The sequence below is a fragment of the Macadamia integrifolia genome, chromosome 5, assembly GCF_013358625.1.
Source record: "Macadamia integrifolia cultivar HAES 741 chromosome 5, SCU_Mint_v3, whole genome shotgun sequence".
Classification (NCBI taxonomy): Eukaryota; Viridiplantae; Streptophyta; class Magnoliopsida; order Proteales; family Proteaceae; genus Macadamia; species Macadamia integrifolia.
In genome coordinates, this window is record NC_056561.1 from 529,091 (window position 1) to 551,460 (window position 22,370).

At 37.9% G+C, this 22,370-nt stretch overlaps 2 protein-coding genes across 2 annotated transcripts in view; both read left to right on the forward strand.

Annotated features, from left to right (window-relative positions):
- Positions 1-244: 244 nt before the first annotated feature.
- LOC122079146 (RAB11-binding protein RELCH homolog) lies at positions 245-12,819 on the forward strand. The gene is made up of 20 exons (XM_042645403.1): positions 245-674; positions 2,859-3,011; positions 3,871-4,049; positions 4,653-4,760; positions 6,230-6,400; positions 6,490-7,041; positions 7,128-7,202; positions 7,287-7,415; positions 7,543-7,617; positions 7,715-7,924; positions 8,135-8,287; positions 8,418-8,650; positions 8,798-8,915; positions 9,103-9,235; positions 9,571-9,772; positions 9,923-10,028; positions 10,114-10,254; positions 10,332-10,455; positions 11,374-11,490; positions 12,222-12,819. The coding sequence occupies exons 1-20, from the start codon at positions 476-478 to the stop codon at positions 12,602-12,604; spliced, it is 3,561 nt and encodes a 1,186-aa protein (XP_042501337.1). The 5' UTR covers positions 245-475; the 3' UTR covers positions 12,605-12,819.
- Positions 12,820-13,693: 874 nt separating this feature from the next.
- The window catches only part of LOC122079147, a gene marked incomplete in the record, with an annotated part of 11,373 nt that continues 2,696 nt past the window's right edge, over positions 13,694-22,370 (forward strand). The window contains 8 exon segments of the mRNA XM_042645404.1: positions 13,694-14,243; positions 14,359-14,457; positions 14,718-14,802; positions 15,852-15,921; positions 17,024-17,084; positions 17,170-17,223; positions 19,069-19,225; positions 19,321-19,417. Of these exon segments, the coding sequence (XP_042501338.1) occupies positions 14,154-14,243; positions 14,359-14,457; positions 14,718-14,802; positions 15,852-15,921; positions 17,024-17,084; positions 17,170-17,223; positions 19,069-19,225; positions 19,321-19,417 (713 nt within the window).

A 22,370-nucleotide genomic window follows, 5' to 3' on the forward strand; every position in this document is an offset into this window, starting at 1 on the left:
CGAATAAGTCCATTCGAAACCCACCGAGACCGACCGATCGACACCCTCACACATACGTATGGTCTGAACCAGACCAACGTGTGGCCATTTTGCCCCACGGCTCCGTCTTTTGATCTCGAGGCGCGCGCACGAATTTCATGACTTGATGGGGTGGGACCATTGCAGAAGTAGACAGCTAATACGGGGGAACCAGTATGGATTACAATACACCCTGCTGTACAAAATAGCTGCCCTGTATCCTTTCTGTCGTAAGAGACAATTGCGAAGTAAGAGAAAACGAGGATCTTCTCTATTCAGATTTCCGAATTCACCATTGGCGTTGGAGTCACCTCCCAGTTCGATCCTCTGTACACTCCTGTTCTCTTCGCGAGCACATCTGAAGAGACTTTGGTTTTCGGATCGTAATTTTAGTTGAAATGAATCTATCGACGATGCATTGATCCGGTATCGGGGATAGACGAATCACCGTTGACCTATGGACGTGGAGAAATCCTCTCTCTGCAACTGCGTCGTCAATTTTCTCCTCGAAGAGAACTACTTGTTGACTGCGTTTGAGTTACTTCACGAGCTCCTCGACGATGGTCGAGATGCACAGGCTATCAGGCTCAAGGAGTTATTTGCTGATACCTCGCAGTTCCCTTCAGATCAGATCTCTCGTTTCAACACTCTCCGAGGTACTAACTTACCCCTTTCCTCCATTCTCTCTCCCTTCTTTTATCTAAATTAAAGCTAATGCGCAAGCAATTCAATGCTAAAGTTTTCTGATTCGATCTGGTTTGAGTACTTTCTCTTTTCTTATTCTTTCTTACGTTCAAATTTTCCGGGCGCTGTTGATTTTTAAAACTCGTCTCAGTCTGTTACTCTTTTGAATTTTAGCCAATTCAACCTTCTATTTAGTCTTTTTTAAATACGGTCTAACTACGAGATCCGATTCTGGAAGGTGCATCTTACTTGGCTGTGTTAGCTCTCAGCCGCTGTATAATTTAACTGAACGAGATAATGCGTTAGACATTAGCATCCAAGATCTCATTGTTAGAACTTTATCATGGAGTCATATTGTGGAGAAACACTATAGTATTCATTTCGGGCGTTGTCTACCACTCTGCAGATATTTCCAAATACCGTTATCATCGGAATTTATCAAGAACACCATGGTCCCCCCCCCCCCCCCCCTCTTTCGCTTGGCATGATATCTGTAGTTTGAGTTAGGGATAGTGCACTGCACAGGGTAATTGGGCTGATAGAATCTAATACACTGGAAACGCAAGGTTGTTCCCTTCATTGTTATGTTCTCTTGGTTGGGGAGGTTTTATTCTTTATTTACTTGTTTTTATCATTCCTGTGGTCACTTTTGGGCCATTTTCTGTTTGATGTTGTATAATCTTATTAAATTTTTTTCCAACATTTTGTATTTATACATTATCGATCCTAATTGACAAATCATACTGTACTACAAAATCCATTCTAAACTATCCACTGTTTCTTTTACATAAATAAAATAAGCGAAAGCAAGAATTCTGCTTGCGGAGAATTAACCTTCTTTTCATACCAACCCCCCAAAAAGAAGAAGAAAAAAAGACACATATGAAGTATGAACTAGCAATTTATGTGAGAGATGGTGTTTTCATTAAAAAGGCCATATATATTTGAAGATATATGCACAAGAACTATTTGGTGAAAAGCTTGGATATATTTTACCACCATCAGTGCTGCAACAGTTTTGTTATGTACAACCAATACCCCTGTGGTACTCTAGTGGAATTAGGCTTACTGTTGTTGATCACGATAGGGCAAGTGTCCCTATTGTGATGTGGTTATGTTTCCTTATTAGTTTGTGAATAGGATTGTACTCTTGAGTAGGACTCCTACAGTCCTACTTAGAATTTGTTAACTGTTAGCTAGTAATATAAATACAGGAGGGAGGACTATAGAGCACTCTCTGAATCTCTCCTAGTTCAGCGTATCTTCTCTTCTTTTCTCCTCTCTTTTCTACTTCATGTACTGGTTTCAGATCCTGGTTTGCTACAAATTTATATGCGGTTTTAATCAGTTTCCTGCCTCGATGCACTCAAAAAAAAAAGGACACCAATTGTGTAGCAATGGATAACACCTCACAGTTATCAAAAAAGTCACCAATAAAGAAATATATGGAGAAATACAGGGAAATACCATGCACTATAATTTTGATTTCAGGAATCTCAGCTGGGATAAAAATTTGAAACCTATGCTCTTCTAATCAACCAAGAGTGAACCTTTTTTAACAGAAAACAAAATGAAGAAATTTTTTAGATAAAACCTGAACTTTTTTCTTGGGAAAAGCAATCATTTGGTGATTAATTGGCAGAGTCTCTGCATTCACTGAATGAGCTTAATCTGCAAGTAGAACTTGGTGTTTTTTTTTTTTTGTTTGGGGTGGGGGGGGGGGGGGGGAAGGGAAAAGAGAAGCATAGTTGACTTATTCAAGTGAACTGCTTTTATTTTGTTACAAAACAAATTTATATTACATTTGCTATAGCTTGCGAAACAGGGGGTAAGGCTGCGTACACAATGCCCCTCCCAAACCTCGCTGTAGCGAGAGCCCTTTGCACTGGGTACGACCTTTTTTTTTGCTATAGCATGCGAAGGTTCTCTTTTTCTCCCTTCGTCCTTCCTTTTATTTTTCTTCTGTAATATTTGTGTTACTATCTTTCTCTTGGTCCTGATTTTCTGTGATGAACTGATGTTGGAAAGTTTTAGTTTGTATATGGGGTATTTCTTTCTTACAAATAAATGATTCTACTTTTCATTTATCATTCCTCATGCCTTGGGAAGCATAAACCTGAAAAAAAAAAATCATTTTCTTTGTATTCTGTTACCAGTTGCAGACCCTCAGAGTTTACTAGAAGAGAAAGAAGCGCTAGTAGAAAAATTGGCACTCAGTGAATATGAACTACGTTTAGCAGAAGAGGATATTGTAAGACTGAAGACAGAATTGAAAAAGAGAGCTGAATCATCTCCAGATGATTTGAGTGGTATGCCTTACCTTTCAGTCACTTTTATAGTCATCAATGTGCCTTCTTGCATTTCTATTGTCTTAAATATAAAATGTTCTTGCATAGCTTGTATGGTTATATGTAAAATTGCCCCATTAAACGTGAGAATTTCCAATGCATGTGAACATTTAATATCATAGACAGGTGAACTTGTTTCTATATTTCTAGGGGCTTATATTTATAATTCACATATTTTATTTTTCAGATTTTGTTTTGGAAATATTCTAGGAGATTTGATATGGAGTACCATTGGATAGAAGGTTATGCTTGATTTCATTCTGTTTATCACAATGGAACAAGCTCTGGGTTTTTTGCTTTTAGTGCTTCTCTTCTTTTCCTGGTTGTGTGTTCCTGCTACATGGCTTGCGTAAATTACCCTTTGCAAAATAATCTGCCAAATCATGCGGTGAAGATAGTTTTATAGCTGCAGAATCAAGTTGCAATTCAATGGTTGCTCACTGGCAACTTGGGCCTTTAAAATTAGTGGAAGTTTCTTCTTTTTTCTTCCCTGGATTGCGATGTCACCAGAATGGATTTTATCATATTGTTGGAATAAGGAATTTGGTTTGGACAGAGGTTTTATCTCTTTGACAAGGTTTGAGACAAGTGGAGTTACTGAGTATAGAGTGAGGGAGGGAGAGGTGATGAGTTTTGCAGTTTGTGAGAAATGAACCTTTATGCATCAAACTGTCACTGCAACTATTACTAGAGCTGTATTGTAAGAGTTATCATATAAAATTCTTGTTTTTTGTGATCAATCATACTTCCTCATGAAAATTTCCAGTCTCCTTACATCACTGGGCTTATAACTTCTTGTCTTCCTGCTTATGTTTTGCAGGGTCCAATATAGATGTTTCTGTGGAAAATGGGCATACTTTGCAACAGGGAAAGAGGAATACTTCCTTTTCTGATTTAGGCCCTTTGAAGGACAGTGAGCGTAAAGATCTTAATTGTGCTCTAAAAGAATATTTGCTTCTAGCTGGATATCGGCTTACTGCCATGACATTTTATGAAGAGGTTGGCTAAGACTCTGCTCCCCCCCCCCCCCCCCCCTTTTTTCTTCCTTCCCTTGTTCTCTGTCGGTATATATTGTTTTAGCTATAGCACAACCATGTACTCGTGCACGCGTTATGCATGTGTATTATTATATTGTATTTGTAAAAGCTTGGCCTATCTGGTTGGTAGTGATGCCTTTAAGCATTGACGAGTGCTTCATGATAGCCAGCAGGCTGTCATCATTGCAAGTTCCCTATATTTCCCAGTTCAAGTATTTGGCTTGAAGACATCAAAGTACACAAGTATCAAATCAATGTAACTAATAATTGACAAAACTATAATTTATTGGTTAATAATATTATTTTATGTAAGCTTAGCTCCCGTGACAACCAAATGGCATGGCACCTATTTCAAACATGAGACCTGGCATCGGCAATCTGCATGCAATAACTCACTTCTACAGCCCCTTAAAAGAAGTATAACAGACTGGCACCTGATAAAAAAAATGTTTGTTTGTTTTACTTTCCATGCTCTTTCATGATTTTGTTTTATTTATAGATATGTTTTTCGTGTTTGTTCAGAATACCGTGACTCCATGATAACCTGTTGATACCTTTCATGCAGGTTACAGACCAAGACCTAGATGTTTGGCAGAACACGCCTGCTTGTGTACCAGATGCTTTACGGCATTATTATTATCAATACCTTTCATCCACTGCGGAGGCAGCTGAGGTATTTGTTGAGAAACAAGCAAGTTTGGCCATTGCTCATCAATGGTTTATTAGATCACATGCGGCATGAGAAATTTCTTGGAATTGTGTATGCACATAGTTTTTTTATCTTTTCATGCATAATTGTTGGAAGTAGCTATCAATTTTAACCCTTGCATTTTTTATCTTTAGTACTTATTTTCAAAAGCTTATGGGGTGTTAGTAATCCAGAGTTCTTGACGTCAAGTATACAGTTCCATTGCCTTTTGAATTTTTGACTAACCGTCTCACACAAAATGAATATTATTGGTTGTGATTCTTTCCAAAACTGTGAGGACCTGAGTTTGGGAAATCCACAGCCTGGACCTTGAATTTCCAAAATGTGGCTGTCATATTCAATAGCAAGTAGTCCATCTTTTATTTTTGAAAAATTAATTGTTGGTAAATTTTCTCAGTAGAGGCCTTTGAATGCTTCAGTAAGGATGGGTGATACTGTGATATGATTCAGATTGGAGGAGCTAAAAGAGTGGAGGATAGCTGGGTAGGCCTATAAAGATTACAGGAAAAGAGGTTAGGAAAGACCAGCATAGCTTAGGATTAGTACTAAGTATGGCTTTGAATAGAGTTGATTGGGAAAGGATACATATAGCCGTTCGCAATTACTTGGGATAAGGTTGAGTTGGGTTGAGTCGAAAAGTTCCCCTCAACCTGCATGGGTACAAAAATAGTTGGATAGGCACTCCTAATTGTACCATGTGGAAGTGTGATCCAGCCATTCTAATTGTTGGATATGTAGGGAATGGTCTGGATTGGACATTTTTGTAAATTTCTGCCCCCAAATAATTTACCCTCCTGTGTATGTCTATGCATTCCTCGTTTGTCCAAGTATTCATGTGCACCTTCTTGGTTATCCTTAATTTTTCAATGCTTTAGTTTTGCCGCAAGGCTACTGAGAAGAAAACTTGACGTATGAGCAAGGGACCGTGCCGTCTGGCAATTTTAGTCCCATCCGACCTGCCATGTGGCCGAAAATAGTTCCTTGTCCACCTATTTATGTAGATAAGCCCATCGAAGGAAAATGATGGAATTAGGTGAGTGAGTGATTCCCCAAGAGACCCTTGATTTAAGTTGTCATCTTTAAGCCTTGTTATCATGTACCTGGTTCCTTATATTTGCAGTAAAACTCTTCTTCATTTTTTATCTTATTGGCATTTTCGTTCTGAGCTGCATCAGAAAGTCGACCCAATTTTTTTTTTTTTTTTTTTTTTGTATAAAATGTGTCAAATGGAGCTCTGTAACTTTTACTTTGATTTCAGCCTTCATTCAAATAGAAATCAATTCTTGCATATGCTTTAATAAAAAAAAAAAGAAAAAAAAAGCATTGAATTTAGAAATTAAATAGCTGATATCCACCCTACATGCTGTCTATACTTGATTTGGATAATTTTCTGGATGTACATCAATCATAGATTGAGGCTGCTTGTGTTTCAGGAGAAAATCTCTCTTATTCGGGAAAATGAGTCGTTGCTCAAGACAAATGAAAAGCTGAATTCTGAAAAGGAATCTTTGTTGAAAAGCAAGGATGTGGCCGATGGTCAAATAACAGCATTAACAAAGTCATTGGAAGCTCTCCATAAGGACCTTAAGGACAGGGACATTCTGGTAGTCTTTCGTCTGAGCTGTTTCCTTCCTCCAGCTTGATTATGTCACTTTATTGAAGCATTTTTTTTATTATTATACATTGCTTGCAGATTCATGACTTAAAGCAATCTCTGGAGCGTCAAAGAAAGGAACTTAATGACTGCAGAGCTGAAATTACTTCACTGAAAATGCATATTGAAGGATCTCGATCTAGCAGACATTGGGTATCTGCAGATTTTGACCAGTTGCAATCCCAGTCTGAGAACTATCAGACACAAATAAAATCTTTGCAGATGGAAATAGACAGCTTAAAAGCAAAGAACTCGGTTGCTGAAAATCCTGGAGAGTCCATCAATTGTGAGAAAGAGTATACACAGACGGAAGAGAAGGTTGTTGAGATCCATGAAGATAGAGCTGTATCATCTCATCCTATAGACGTGGCATCTGGCATCTCAGATGTTGAAGATGGTGAATGTCTTCAGACCCATGAAGAAACTCAGCCTCAGGAAATTTCACATGAGACACTAGAAGTTTCTTCAAATGGTAATAGTTCAGTTGAAAATGATGAGAATATCAAACATGATTCTGAATCACCACCAGAAGATGGTCGAATCATCATTAAATTAGATAACCAAAGAAGGGAGACTGCTTCTGAAAATATGGTAAGCATTTAATGGGATAAAATACCTTCATTTAGAGAATTTTAGGCCTTATCATTGGTGGCCGAATATTTTTTTTTTTTTGACAGGGTTTGGAAACTATTCAGATCCTTTCAGATGCCTTGCCTAAAATTGTACCTTATGTTTTGATCAACCATCGTGAGGTTTTCTTCTGAATCTGTTGTTCATATTCCCTTCATCTATCCATGGTTGTGGTGCTCAATTGATGATGCTATCCATACCTACAGGAACTCCTACCTCTAATAATGTGTGCAATTGAGCGTCATCCAGACAGCAGCACACGTGACTCCTTGACACATACTCTTTTTAATTTAATTAAACGGCCAGATGAACAGCAGAGACGAATTATAATGGATGTAAGTTGACATTTTACGCCCTAGTTATTCTTTTGCCATATTATATCTTGTGGAACCTGATCCTACAATCTTTTAACATATTCATGATCTGGACATAATGCTGAATCTTGCTCAAATACAATTGCAGGCCTGTGTAAGCCTGGCTAAGAATGTAGGAGAGATGAGAACTGAATCAGAATTGCTTCCACAGTGTTGGGAACAAGTGAGATGAATCCATTTTGCGTAATTTTTTTTTTTTTTTTTCATCCTTTGCTGTTTAGGGATCACTATTTTATATTTAACCTTGTTCTTGACTGTAGATAAATCACATGTATGAGGAGCGTAGGATGCTTGTTGCTCAATCATGTGGGGAGCTGGCAGATTTTGTTCGACCTGAGATTCGTGATTCGCTCATTTTGTCTATTGTGCAACAACTGGTTGAGGATTCTGCAACAGTTGTCCGGGAGGCTGCTGCTCATAACCTGGCATTGCTGCTTCCACTCTTTCCGAATATGGACAAATATTTCAAGGTCAGCCTCACTAAATATGCTGAGAGGCAATCATGGAGCAGAAAACTGAGTTGGCAGGATTGGCTGCAATGTAAGCTCTAGAACAGGTTTAAAACATGATTCCGGGAATAGCGGAGGAGCTTTTTCCCCTAATGATAATAATAACATTTGTTAAATTTAAGAAAAAATATGAAAGAAGTTTCTCCAAAATTACTTTTCCTTGTTGAATAGGTTGAGGAGTTGATGTTCCAACTGGTCTGCGATCCATCGGGCGTAGTTGTCGAAACTTCACTCAAACAATTAGTTCCGGCAGTAATAAATTGGGGAAACAAATTGGACCACATCCTGCAAGTTTTACTTTCTCATATTGTTGGCTGTTCTCAGGTGTGTTTTCTTCCAATCGAGTTTTTACAGACCTTCTCTTTCTCAGGGTTGGTGGATGAATACTTCCCTACTTTAGGCCCTGGAAGTTGTTTCAATCTCGGATTCTGATACTGTCTTTCTAATTTGTCAGCGTTGTCCTCCTGTTTCGGGGGTTGAAGGTTCAGTGGAGTCGCATCTTCGTGTTTTAGGTGAACGTGAGCGCTGGAATGTTGATGTTTTACTGCGTATGCTGACAGAGATGCTTCCATTTGTACACCAGAAAGCAATTAAGATGTGCCCATTTCCTTCTCCAATGGATCCTCTTGCAACTTCAGAACCAGGGAGTGCATTTTTCTCCACTTCCTTGCTTGAACAGTATACAGGGTGCGCTTAAGTTCTCCAACCCTTTTATTGTCTATCATTTTTGTCCTAGGTGAAGCAGAACCTTATAACAATTTGGGGTGGGGGAGTAGAAAGAAAGTCTGACTTCCTACTTGATTCTATCTTTTTCTTTTTTTTGGGTCCGATCAGGGAATATGTAGAGTGGCCTGCATTTGATTGGCTGCACGTTGAATGTTTGCCAGTTTTGATTCGGCTTGCCTGCTTGTTACCTCAAAAAGAAGATAATCTAAGAAATCGGATGACAAAGGTACAAGATCTATTCGATATTCATTCTTGACATTCCTCTAATTTTTTTTTTGGGAATATTTAGGGATTTTTTTGGGGCTGGGGGACTCATTTGTTTAGGGTTGGTGTAATGAAACAATCATTTTTTTATATTAAATTTTAATACTATGCTGTACAGAGTTGTTGCTAATGTTGATATTATAATGCAGTTTTTGTTGGCTGTAACCGAACGCTTTGGGGATCATTATTTGACACACGTAATGTTGCCTGTTTTCTTGGTAGCAGTGGGGGATACTTTTGATTTAAAAAGTATTCCCCTTGCTGTCCAGTCAAGAATCAAAGGTAAGAGTAATTTCAAATGCCTATGAGGTTAATAAACTATTTAGTGTGGATGGAGTCCAATGTGGGACAGAACTTCCACATTCACTGGTGCCTGACATGTCAAGAAGGTTTTAAAGGGTAAATTTTTGGTAAATTCACAAGGGTAATTTGTTCCATGTGTATTTACTAAAACACCGTTTTCAAGTTAAAAAAAAAAAGTACACTGGTGACTGGCCTAACATTCTTTTGTGTCATTTGCCGATTGGGTGTGGACAATTTTCTGAATTACCACACCATTGGATCCATTATTCACTGTTACAATCACACAAGCTTCCTATGGTGTTGCTGATTTGCAGGTTTACGACCTAAAACTGTTGTGGCTGAGAGGCTTGCGACAATGTGTGTCCTTCCAATTCTCTTGGCGGGTATTCTGGGTGCTCCTGGCAGGCATGAGCAATTAGCAGAATACCTTAGAAAACTTTTAGTTCAAGGCATAATGAAGGAGGATCAGCCCATAAATTCTAATGCTGAGATCATTAATGCAGCTCGCTTCCTATGGTTGGCATTTTTGCAATCTTGTATTTCATTTTGTGTCGACTTTTTTTTTTTTTTTTTTTGGGGGGGGGGGCGGCGGGGAGAGTAAGTTTATGTGATAAGACTTCTGCTTGTAACTATCTTTTTGGCTGATTGCTCACTTCCTTGATGCAGCACATTTGAAGAACATAATGGCATAGTTTTCAATATTTTATGGGAAATGGTTGTCAGTGCCAATGTAAATTTGAAGATCAGTGCTGCCAATCTGCTGAAAGTCCTTGTATGTACTACAGTATACTAAATTTTTCATTGTTAGCATAACACTAAATTATTCATTTCTAACACAAGTTTCCCCTTGTGAATAGGTTCCATATATTGATGCAAAACTTGCATCAACTCATGTTTTGCCTGCCCTTGTCACTCTTGGCTCTGATCAGAATCTCAATGTGAAGTATGCAAGTATAGATGCTTTTGGAGCTGTAGCCCAACATTTCAAAAGTGACATGGTAACTGATTTTTGTTCTTAATTTGGTTTTGCGACTTATTGAGCAGCTTGAGTCTGACCAAAATTTTCATCTTTTAGATTATCGACAAGATACGTGTTCAGATGGATTCATTTCTTGAGGATGGATCCCACGAAGCTACAATTGCTGTTGTTCGTGCATTGGTGGTGGCTGTACCTCATACAACAGACAGGCTACGAGATTATATCCTCAACTTTGACCAATTTAAATAAGAACTGATTCCATGCTTTTAATTATTTTTATGTTTGGGAAAATCTTGTTCTAACCATAGTTGGTGAGAAAGTAGTAATGTTGCTACCGAGAATCTATGGAAGGTTGAGCGTCGGTCCTGCACAAGCACAGAAGGCAGAGGCTCGGAGGTGGCTCCAGGATTAGTCCTCTGACACCCAAGTTAGAGACCCGTGCAACAGTGTTTCAGAGAGTAATGCGAGTTAGTCAACTTACCTGGTTCTGTTTTCCAGGTTTATTCTTATAGGATTATCTCCTGCTGAGTCCTACAAGGAGACGTCTTTCTCCTCTTTGACGAGCTTGGGGCGATTTTGGAGGACTCCATCCTTCACGTGTCCTACTTCCGTGGGGAATATTTCCTTTTTGGGTATTTTCTCCCTTCTAGGTAGCTAGAGTCCTGGTATGTCTCTACTACCTGAAGAGGACTCAAGTCTCCTTGCAATCCTGATATCCGAAGTTCGTGGTTAGATGTGGTGTTCTGGTTATCTGTTCTGGATATCCCTTGTAGTTGGGTGCCACGTGTCCATGCCTTATTGGGCGGCTAATTTGAGCGTATCAAGTAACAATAATCACCCCCTCTTAGTATAACACTTCTTCTTTCAATGAGGGTAAAATCCTGTCATTTCACATGGGTAATCGAAAGCTGTGAAAAACAATGACATTTAACAACTATTGAGGATGACATAATGGTAAACTACTTTAAAATTATTATGAAAAGCCTTTTTACCCTTTACTTAAAAAAATTTTGATAAATAAGACAGTGTAATCAAAAGAGTGTTCACCATTTTGGTTACACAAGATGCTTTAGTTAACATTCTGGTTAGCATTTCTTCTTGTTCTGGCCATGAAATTTGTTCCTTTGACTTGATGCACATCTTTTATCCAAGATTTTTCAACTTTCAACCATTCAAACATCTGGAAGTGATGTGATGCGACGCCGTGAGAGGGCTAATGCTTTTTGTGAATCCATCCGTGCTCTAGATGCTACAGGTTTGCTATTCACAAGGACTGATACTCTTTCTTTGGTAATAAAAATCTGCTGATTTCAATTATCATCTTAAACACCAAGTCGGTATCCGGATGCTAAGGTCCCTGTAGAATTTCAGAAGATATGTTTCTGAAGCTGAGGCTATGGTCACCACTCAACCTGTGGATATTTTTGCACTATTTATTCAGACTTTCTTGACCACCCTTAGCTATAAAATACATCAGACTACAGCTATTATTGGCATAACCCAGTTTGGGATGGTTACGCCCACCACTTCACCTACACTTAGGCCTGGGCAAAGTCGGTGGGGGAACCTGATCGTGCTATCCACACACACCGCCCCCCACCACCCCACCCCACCCCACCCCCCCACCCCACCCCCCCCCCCAAAAAAAAAAAAAAAAAGAAGAAAAACTTCTGTGCTGGGAGTCATACAGCTCTTCAACGACTGGCCACTAATTAAGCTTGCTTGAGTTCAGCAGGTAAACTTTTCTCTTGAATCATTTTGGTTTTTAACAATGTCCCTGTCCAATGTGATCTGAGGGACCTTTCTACCAACAGTATTGGTGAACTCTAGGCAAGTTTCAATCTTTATATGGTGCTTGATTTCTATTTTTGTGACTTTCCATTGGGAAGCTTAATCAACCCTGGTCATGCATGTGAATGTGACTGCATGTTTTTTTCATGTTTATGAGGTATTTTTTTATGCTGAATTCCATTTCTACTGGCACAGATCTTCCTGCAACTAGTGTACGGGATTTCCTCCTACCTGCAATACAAAACCTATTTAAAGACCCAGATTCACTTGATCCAGCACATAAAGAAGCCCTTGAAATAATAATGAGGGAAAGGTCAGGAGGAACTTTTGAAACATTAAGTAAGGTGATGGGTGCCCATCTTGGCATTGCTTCCTCAGTGAGCAGTTTCTTTGGTGAAGGAGGGTTGCTTGGAAAGAAAGAGAGTGGAGATCCACCAGAACCAGTTGAATCTCCAAAGGCCGTTCCACAAACCCCGGTAGAGGACACAAGGTTCAGGCGAATCATGAGGGGAAGTTTCACTGACATGATTATGGGAAAAGCCAAGAGTGAGGAAACTCCCAACAGGCAGTCAAATTAAAAATTACTTGAGAGTTACTGGAGTGTGTTTTCCATTTTTTTTTTCTTTTAATGTTACATGTAGATGGTTCTTTTGATTACTTTTTTCAATACAAGGCTTATGTAGGCAGAATGCCAAGAACGGAAATGTTTGTCATATTCATATTCTTATCAGGAAAAACGAATTAATAATTTAGAATAAATATGGTCTGGCATATTGTGCGTTAGTGTGTCAAATATTTGCCTGATAATGTTGTTGGCCTGTTCTTTTTATGACTGTGTTGCAAGTTTCAGTAAGTTTCTAAATTCTGATTCTGTTCTATAGTTTGATCTTTGGGGAAATGGAAATATTTCGTGGAAAGATGTTTAGACATGAATAACTCAACATGCTTTATCTTAAGTACTTGGAGCGAGCATTTCATAGGACTATGTTGGACATAATTCATGGGAAATGATGACGCTATAGTTAGCAGAGATAAAGCAAAATCATAGTAAGCAATAAAAAAAGTCCAAAACAACACTCTAATTGTGTAGGAGATCAGTACCTAACTTGTATTCAAGTATTTGAGTCATAGAAGGGTAAGTTCACAATACCTGATGACACTACCTTACACAATGAAGGAATAGTGTAATAAGACACGTTGTGCTTTCTTCCTTGTTCATTAATAAATGGATAGCTTGGGATTCTCCATCCATGAACATTATTAAGAATTATTTTGATAGCTCAGTTCATGGAGCTCTTGGTCCTGATAGAATTGGTATAGTTATGAGAAATCATTTGGCTCATTTGGTTTATGCTGCTTATGCAAATATCATGTAGTTTTTCCTTCTACTCGCAAAAGTGATGTCGGCTAGGAAGCACTAAAAACTTGTGGTATCTATGAGTTTAATTAAGTTCTCATTCTATACTTTGGTCAGGTGGAAAAAGCTCCTCAAGAATATGGAAGCCTCAAGTATTAAAACAAACCGATATAAGACTATAAGTTCTCATTCTATACTTTGGTCAGGTGGAAATAGCACTTCAAGAATATGGAAGCCTCAAGTATTGAAACAAACAGATGTAAGACTATAACCCTGAAACTCTAATATCTGGACAAAAGCAAATCAAGCTACTTATCTGATTCACTTGATTAGTTGACATGTGAGGAGCAATATGTCAGGTTCTCAAGGATTTGGAATCTTTTCTCCTTTGATTCAGTGGTTGGCTTGGTATTCTCCCAAAGAAGGTTGGATTTGCCTTAACATGGGTGCCCTAAAATGGAGCAAATTATGGAGTAGTGGCTTAAGACCATAAAGATTGTATATGTTTACAGGAGTTCCAGTCATTAAATAAAGAGAATAAAGAATCTATAAATAAACGGCCATGAACGGCTATTTTTACAAGGGGAATCTAGCACTTTAAACCAACTCCGCCATTGACTGGTGCAACCAGTCGTCCAATGCTGCGTAGGAGATAATCTGATTCCCTAGGCTATCTTGAGTCTTGAATTGAGACTTTGAGAGTGAGAGTCGGAGACACAGACAGGAGAGAGAGAGAGAGAGAGAGATCATCATCCAGTCCTCCAGAAGACATGCCTGACGCTTTGATTCGTCCGCTGATTGAAGCCGTGCACTCGAGCCCCGCTCAGGCTGTCCTGTATCTCTCTGGCGGAGCTTCTCAGGTTCTGTTATTGTCGTTCTTTACTTCACCCTACTGGTTGACTGTAATTCTGTGCTAATTATTTATTCAGGATGTGATCAATTGCATTAATCCATAACGATCAAAACTAAAAACAGGCACTTTGGTGGTTGATGTCCGTCCCTGGTGCGTCTAATACGGTCCTTGAAACTGTGGTCCCGTACTCCAAGATGTCCATGACCCAGTTGCTCGGCAAGGTAGTCCTCTCACCGCACTCCCTTTCTGAATTACCAATATATCTCGCGAGATTTAAATGCCTAGTCAATTAACAAATACTTGGATGGTTTTTAATAGATTTCCATATGTGGGGTAATTCGATGATCGGTTTATCAGATTTTGACCTTAGAATAATTCTGCACTCGATTCTCAAATCTCGTTTTGCTACCTAACCTTTTGTCTATGATTAAATGCGGCAATGAAATTTTTTGGGTTTCTCTGAATTCGAAGTTGTTTGCAGATTCCCACTCATTTCACTAGCCAACAAACTGTCGAGGACATGGCATTGTTGGCTTATAATCGTGCGCTGAAGCTCTCTAGACCAGGTTCACTAATTTCTTACTTGAAGGAATCCAGTCTATAGAATGATTGTGATGTCCTCATTTAAAATGATATCGAAGGATGTGTGTTCTTGCGATTAATATGTTTTTCTTTTCTCGGGAGATTTTCACATATTGTATTTTGGTAAATTTCTGCACAATAATCCTCTTATTTATCAATCTGTCAATGATGATAAGGAATGATAGGTTTCCAGGAGTTGGTCAAGACTGTCATTGTAGCAACACAATCTTAAGAGTTCTTTATGCAAACCCTGAACTGTTGTTGCCTCCTTTTTTGGTGCTTTTATTTGCAATGCTCTGTTGTTTAGGAGGTAAGAGGTAGAATAGATTTTATGTTACTACTTTTATTAATATTACAGTAGGGGTTATATAAAGTAGTGGGGCTATTGCAAGGTTGTATGGAGCAGTGGAGCTATTGCTCCTTGTCTTTAAATGGAATGCCAACTATAGCTGTGTTACACTTTGTCATTACATGTGTTCTTTGCTTGTATTCTTGTAATGTGTGATATCCTGACAAGCCTTATGTTTCATTGAAGCTTTGAGCAAAGTGCTTTGTTACTTACATACATGCTATTATAATTTCATTCTAGATATGCTGACTTGACTTCATGCTTGGATGGACATTTTAAGAGTTGGGCGCTAGATCATAAATTTGGACTGCTCCGAAAGCTGGAACAATCATCCTCCTGTGAAATAGTTGAGGGATGTCAGAGAACTTCAATATTTTCTAGCTATGCATTATAGACTGGCTAAAAGAGAGCAAACATGAAATATTAATGGACAATTTAAGATTTTCTTCTAGAACTTCTTTTTTGGGTGGAAATTTTCTTCTAGAACTTGAATAATTTAATGATTACAATTGCATGAGTGGTAATTGAATGTGTTAGTTGTCTGGAGCTTGATCATGCCGGTTTATGTTAAACATGTGCCAGTATTTGGATATCCTAGTGTGTGCCTGATAGCATGTTTATGCTTTCATAAACTATGTATAATGTATCAACTCTAATATGACCTCTGTTTGTCTTTTTTTATAGGTCATCCAGTTGTAGGTGTGGGTTTCACTGGCTCTTTGGCTAGCTCACATCCAAAACTTGGTGATCACAGGTATCAAATATTATTGTTACCTTCTCTTTCGTCTCATCATTAACATATTTTTTTATCTTATCTCTTGCTTTAAACCTTTTATCATCAGTTGTCAGCATAGATGTTACCTGCTTTGTATTTAACTTATTGGATTACATCATGATGCGCATTATGGTGACTTGATGACACAGAATAGTTATGACATTTCTTTCCTAGTAGTATTCAACTCTTTCATTGTTTAGTTGTATATACACCTATCCGACTATGCATTTCTCTATAGGAAAAGGCGTGAAAAGGGACTTATCTTCTAGCTTATTCTATGACAACTCTTAAGCATTCATTCATTCGTTTAAGGGCATCTGGCCCACTGATTATAGGATTCATACTGATGTTCCATGTGACGTGATTAGGACTGATATTGACAGGTAGAGTCCTTTTTATTTTTATTCTGAACTATTAATCTTGTACAAGTGAGGACTAATTAAATATCATGCTACAACTTAAAGCATGGTATCTCATAGGTGGATAAAGTTAGAACACTCAATAACAGCATGCTCTTTTCTTGGCTCTTGAGAGCAAATGACTAACATGTGCTCTTAATTCCCGTGAAAATTGATTCTGAAACAATTTGAGGAGTATTTTTAGTGAAAAGTAAATGCATTTGTGGAAGAAAAACCCACAAATGCATATTACATACATTTAAGTTTATCCATCCCAACAGAAATGTTTTTGTAGAAATGATCATAAGAATTTTCTTGGTGCACATAAACAAATGTAATCTACTATTGCAACTATAGTTAACAAACATATCTACTGCTGGTTGCCTTTATTTGTGCAAAAAACACATTTTATTCATATGCTTTCCCCAAACTAATGAATGCTAGTCTGTGGATTGAAGTATAAGATTTACTATCGAAGTTGGATTCAGGGGGTTGTGCTGGTTATTTTTGCGACCAGTATTTTGACTTCCTATTGTTATGTGCATTCACCCTTCTTTGGTTGTGTTTTGGTTCCCCTCATTTGTTTGTTTATTTTTTTATTTTTCCATTGAATAGTTTGTGATTTCATTACATGAACTTTTACCATTTATGGACTTCACTTTTTGTTGGTTGGCTCCATATAGGTTTTACCTATCAACAAGAACATGTGATCGACATTGGGTGTCTAAAGTTACCTTGTCAAAGGTAGACAGCTGTTGTCTGGCATCTTTGATTTTAAGTTACATTTTAGGATATTGAGGTACTTAGATGCTCATCTTTCAATTTATAGGGTTTGCGAACCCGTGAACTAGAAGACAAGGTTTCAAGTCATCTTTTAATCAAGGTGCGCAATAAAATTTTAGCCATAAAATTATGTTGATTATATTTCTTTCAAAATTTAGAAGCTAGAGGCAAATTATGCAGTGCTTTGGAAAATGGTTCCATCAACTTTAGTACATGCCAAGTGATTGTTGGCCTTTCTCCTCACCCTTGTAAATGGTCCTTAGCCCTCTTGAAGGTGAAATGTCTTCACCCATTTGGCAGGTTTGACAAGGGAAAATTTCATGGTCTCTCATATCCAATTGGCAAAAGATACAATAAAAAAAAATTATTCGTTTGGGATGAAGCAAAGATTATTGACAGAGGAAATAATAGAGATGAAGAGAAAAGAACAAGAAGGAATCCGATGCGTCTCTGGTCGGGTACTAAAGAACTTAGTCCCACATCGGGGAGACTTAGCCACCACCGCGGTCATATAAGCTGGGCCTTACCTTCCCCTACTAGACGCGTTTATGTGGGTGGCGCTTCAGTCTTGTAGTCCCAAATCTTTTTTTTTTTTTCACACAAGGATTCGATGATCCATCTTCATTAACATTGAGCCCTTTTATAGGGAAAAGAGTACATTGGATGCCATACATAGTGGATTCCATATGGGTCCTACTTATGACTACCGACACATAAAAGTAAATAGTACAAAGACATCATTACAACAAATAGTACAAAGACATCATTACAACAATACAATACTTTATTGATAAAGCACACGTCTTACGAGAAGATAACTCTAGTCGCTATCAGAACTGTCAGTGCTGCTGGTTGGATAAAAAGTAGCATGATCAATGAGCCAGTCATTGTGCGCATCAAGGAGGCGCTCGATTCGAGGATCAGTAAGGTGACCGGATTGATGGAGATCCCAAGCCTTATCTAAACGGTCAAGGAGTGGAGACGGTACTTGTTGTGGTAGAGTGTTATTGACCCGACACACCCGTAAGAAAGAAGAGAAAGTATAAAGAATAGCATACCAACCTCTAATTGTGGGGCATGTCCCAATGTGCATCATTTGGTGAGACCTTGTTTGGCTAACTCAACTGATAGAGTAGTAGCTGGGCTCCACAAAACTAGAAATGGCAATTGATGATGCTAACGTGGCTGAACACCCCCAACCACCAACTCTCAAATGTCAAGAGAATAAGCCAATTTGGAACCACAAACCAGCGGTCTGATGTCCAACTTACAAAATTGCTTATACAATAGGTCCTCAGATTACTTATATAGTTATATCCCCACACCAATCTGTTTCTGAATGCTTCCTCAGACCCTGAGGACTCCAGGATCCCAAAGAGCAAGCATCCAGTTAAATTATACGGTACTCTTTTTTTTTTTCTGTAGGGGGGGGGTGGTGGAATATGGAGACGCATCACTTTAGGATGATCTCAACTGATTGGAACTCACTGAAACACCATGTAGGAGGTCTGAAGTAGAAGCCCCATGTGCTTCTCAAGTATTTGTATATTGAACAACTTACTCTTGTTTTGGATGATTGAATATTAATTATACCCTTTAGGTTATCAACCATAGAAGGCCTACAATGGTTAGTTATATATCCCTTCAAAATTTGATATGCATTCTTTAGTCTGAACAATCCAATGATTATGGTGTTTAGTTTGTGAACTAAAAGGTCATTTGTCTAATAACGATTCTTTGTTACTTCCCCTAAATTGTCATAGCACAATATAATTTAAACTTGTTTAAACTTGATCTTTCCATGATGGAGGTGTTATGGGGATTTTATACTGTCACTGTGGCTGAATGAAGAATGCTTGATTCCATTGTCATTTCCCTCATTATTTTTCAGACATAGTTAATTTTGCTGGTTTTATATATTATCATCTCATTTTCACCGGTGTAGGCACTTGCAGATGCATGCAAAGTTTCAGCATCTTTTGTTTCAGAATTGAATGATTCAGAAGTTCCTGATGAATCTGAAGAACTCTTTGATGAAGATCAAGAATTACAGCAACTTTTAGATAGTCAGATATGCATGAAAGTTTATCAATTTTCAGATGGTAAAGTCAAGCCCTTTATTGGTAATAAAAATTAAACGCATGAAATGATTTCCATGGCTTATCTATTATTTATATTGAAATAATTGAATTTGCAGAGACAAATGGTTCAAGTTCCGAGAGAAAGATCATACTATCTGGTTCATTTAATCCATTGCATGATGGACACCTCAAACTCTTGGAAGTTGCTACTAGGTAAAAGGATCTTGTTAAAAAAATTTATTCTTGGACTAGTTTTTATGCATTATGGTGCATATGTTGATCATGTCATTAAATTTTAGATTCTGATCAGTCAAATGACTAAATTCTTGGTTTACGGAAAGGAGATGGTTAAAATCCAGTGTAGTTTTGTACATAGTTTGAGACTTTGGTCTCAACCTTCAGATTTCAGTTAGATTTCAACCAAAATCTTGTACATTTCGGATGCACAATTTGGTCTGCCATTTCAGTGGTCAAATGGCCATAATTTGGCCTGAAACTTCAGAGAAACCCTAATTAAGCATCTCTAGACATATTTGAACCTCTAGATTGTTAAAAAAATATATATATATCCAAAATGGTTGTTCGGCTTTGGACCCTAGGTTGGTACTTTATTGTACCCTGATTAAGCATCTCTACACATATTTGAACATTTCTCGTATATAACCTATTCTACGCCTATTTAGTACTAGAAAACACAATATTTAATAAAAGCAATTGAAAAGTATATTAAGAATGAAGAAAAATCATTTAATAGTGCATGGTACACCAATGTCAAAAAAGTGTCATCATATACAACTAATAGGCATTGCCTATTTAAGCATGTTGACATATGTTTGCAGCACTAGATTGAAGAAAAAAAAAACCTGAAGTGGTAGTTTGGCCCTATGACGTCTGTCTGAAGAATCTCTCAAATTCCATCACAACAGACTGATGGAAAATTTGGCCAAATGATGCCATAAATCCACCCAAATGTTCCACAGTTGACCACAAAATCTTGATTCAGTAGCGAAATGAAGGACCTTGCCAAAAAAATGGAGGTTTTGCAACAGTTTTGGAGTTGTTAGGCAAAAGGAGGTGAAATCTTGAAATTGTGACAAAATGAGTTGAAATTTTGCTTTGCCGAAATGATCGAAGTTTCAGTCAAAATGCCAAAATTCTTGTCAAAATCTGGTTTGCCTGCAGATTTGACCTTCCTTTGTTTTGTTTCGAGGTTTCTTGAAACTGAAGTATTTTTTGAAATTTCGGTTATTTCCACAAAAATTTTGAATCATGGTTTTGTACATATATGATGCATGTGTTGATCATGTTCTAAACTTTCAGATTTTAGTCAGTTACCTAAGTAGATTCTTGGAATAACAAAAAGAGATGTTTCTTCTTCTCCAAGGTGACTTGAGTGTATTAAGGATGTAAAGATTATTGATGGCTCTAGTAAGATGTAGCAGTTTTCCTGAGAATTTCTTGAATTTTAAGTTTTGTTACATGGTGGGTGTTAGTGTGTTGTCTTAAGCTTGATGTTTTAGGTTAATGAATTCTATAAATGATGTAGTTCTTTCAGAACTTAAAATTGTAAAAAACTTTGTAAAGCAAATGAGTCATTTGTCAACATTGGTGTACCATTAAATTTTGTAAAGCAAATGAAGTTTACTAACTTCTCTCTGCTCTGAGCTTCTTTTGGCCTTTTCATTTGCTTTTATTGATCAATGAAGATTTGATGATTCTTATGTTCCTTTAGACTTTTGCGGTGAAAATCTTCAAGTAACTCTTTGAGAATTCTTTGGTTATTTCCGTACTCAACAATAGTTCTCTGCCAGCCAGGAAAGTATGATCCTATAGTAAATATGTCAACATAAAAAATTCATGGAAACTCGAGAATTTTGAGCATGAAATTGTCCAAGGACTAGACCCAGGCTTGATGCATCATTGCAACCAGGCTTCGACTTTTGTCAATGCCTGTCCATTTCCTTTTGTGGGCTGGGTTGTCAGGAAGTGAGCCCGAATGGGGAGTCCAGACGCGGGTCGAGTATGAATGCTTCCTTTATCCAAACAAGATTTACTATTCCTTTTCCACCTACTTTGTCTATTTGAGCCGTGGGTTCGCAGAGAGTTTGCTAATCTCCTTCCTGGCACGCCTAGGGTTCGTGTGTTTTTAAACTAATCTATTTTTGTTAACTTGGCAGTCCTATCACTAAAGCTCTGCATTCTACTTTATTTGCTTTCCACATTTTTATATTTTGTGTAGCATATCCTTGTGTCAGAATGAGCCCTGACATTGATCATAACCATTAATAGTTTATAGCTCTAATATGAAGCATTGATTGACACATAGTATGTTATATTAACATTGGAAAGAGGGCGGGCTTCGGCACAATGGTAAGGTTGCTCTATTGCAACCTAGTGATCGCTTGTTTGAGCAAGGAACAGTCTCTCCACAAAAAGTGGGGGTAAGACTGTGTACGTATCCCCTCCCCGGACCCTGCAGTAGCGGAGCCTCATGCAATGGGTACACCCTTTTGTTATATTAACATTGGAAGATACATATTATGTTGCAGTTGGATTCTGGAAGATCATATTGCTAGAAATTACCTGATTTCTTGTTGGATTGGATAGAGTTTGCCTGCAGTACAGGAGTTTCCTTCTTTATCTATCTAGTGCAATTCCTGTGCCAACGGGAAATAAGATCTCCAGCTTTGCTGATATGCTCATTTTTCAACTCCATCAGCAGTTGTTCATCAATGATCTAAGTCTAGTTTTTTTTTTTCCAAATAAATCATTTTTTAATGCTCAGTCTATCATCTTGTTCCTCAGTAACTGGGATAAACCTTAGTTACTAGTTGACTTATCACGTAGTCGACACACATTTGTGGTATCTTTCTTGCTTAGTGATCCTGATGCTTTTAATATACACATAAACCTTCTTCATCCTTCTTAAGATAGGGTAAGTTTATCACCAAAAGAATAGGGATCAGGCCCTGCATACAACAGAAGCACATGCAAGAAAAGAATTATCGAGTGTGATATTGTTCCATTCATTGGGCCTTTGATAACATGATTTGTGGGTGATCTTTTGATTTGGAAGAGTTATATTGTTTGTGTTATTGTTGGTACTGTACTATGGTGTGTTCTTGTATTATGCACCTGAGCTTTTGGCCGTTATTTGATCCCCTCC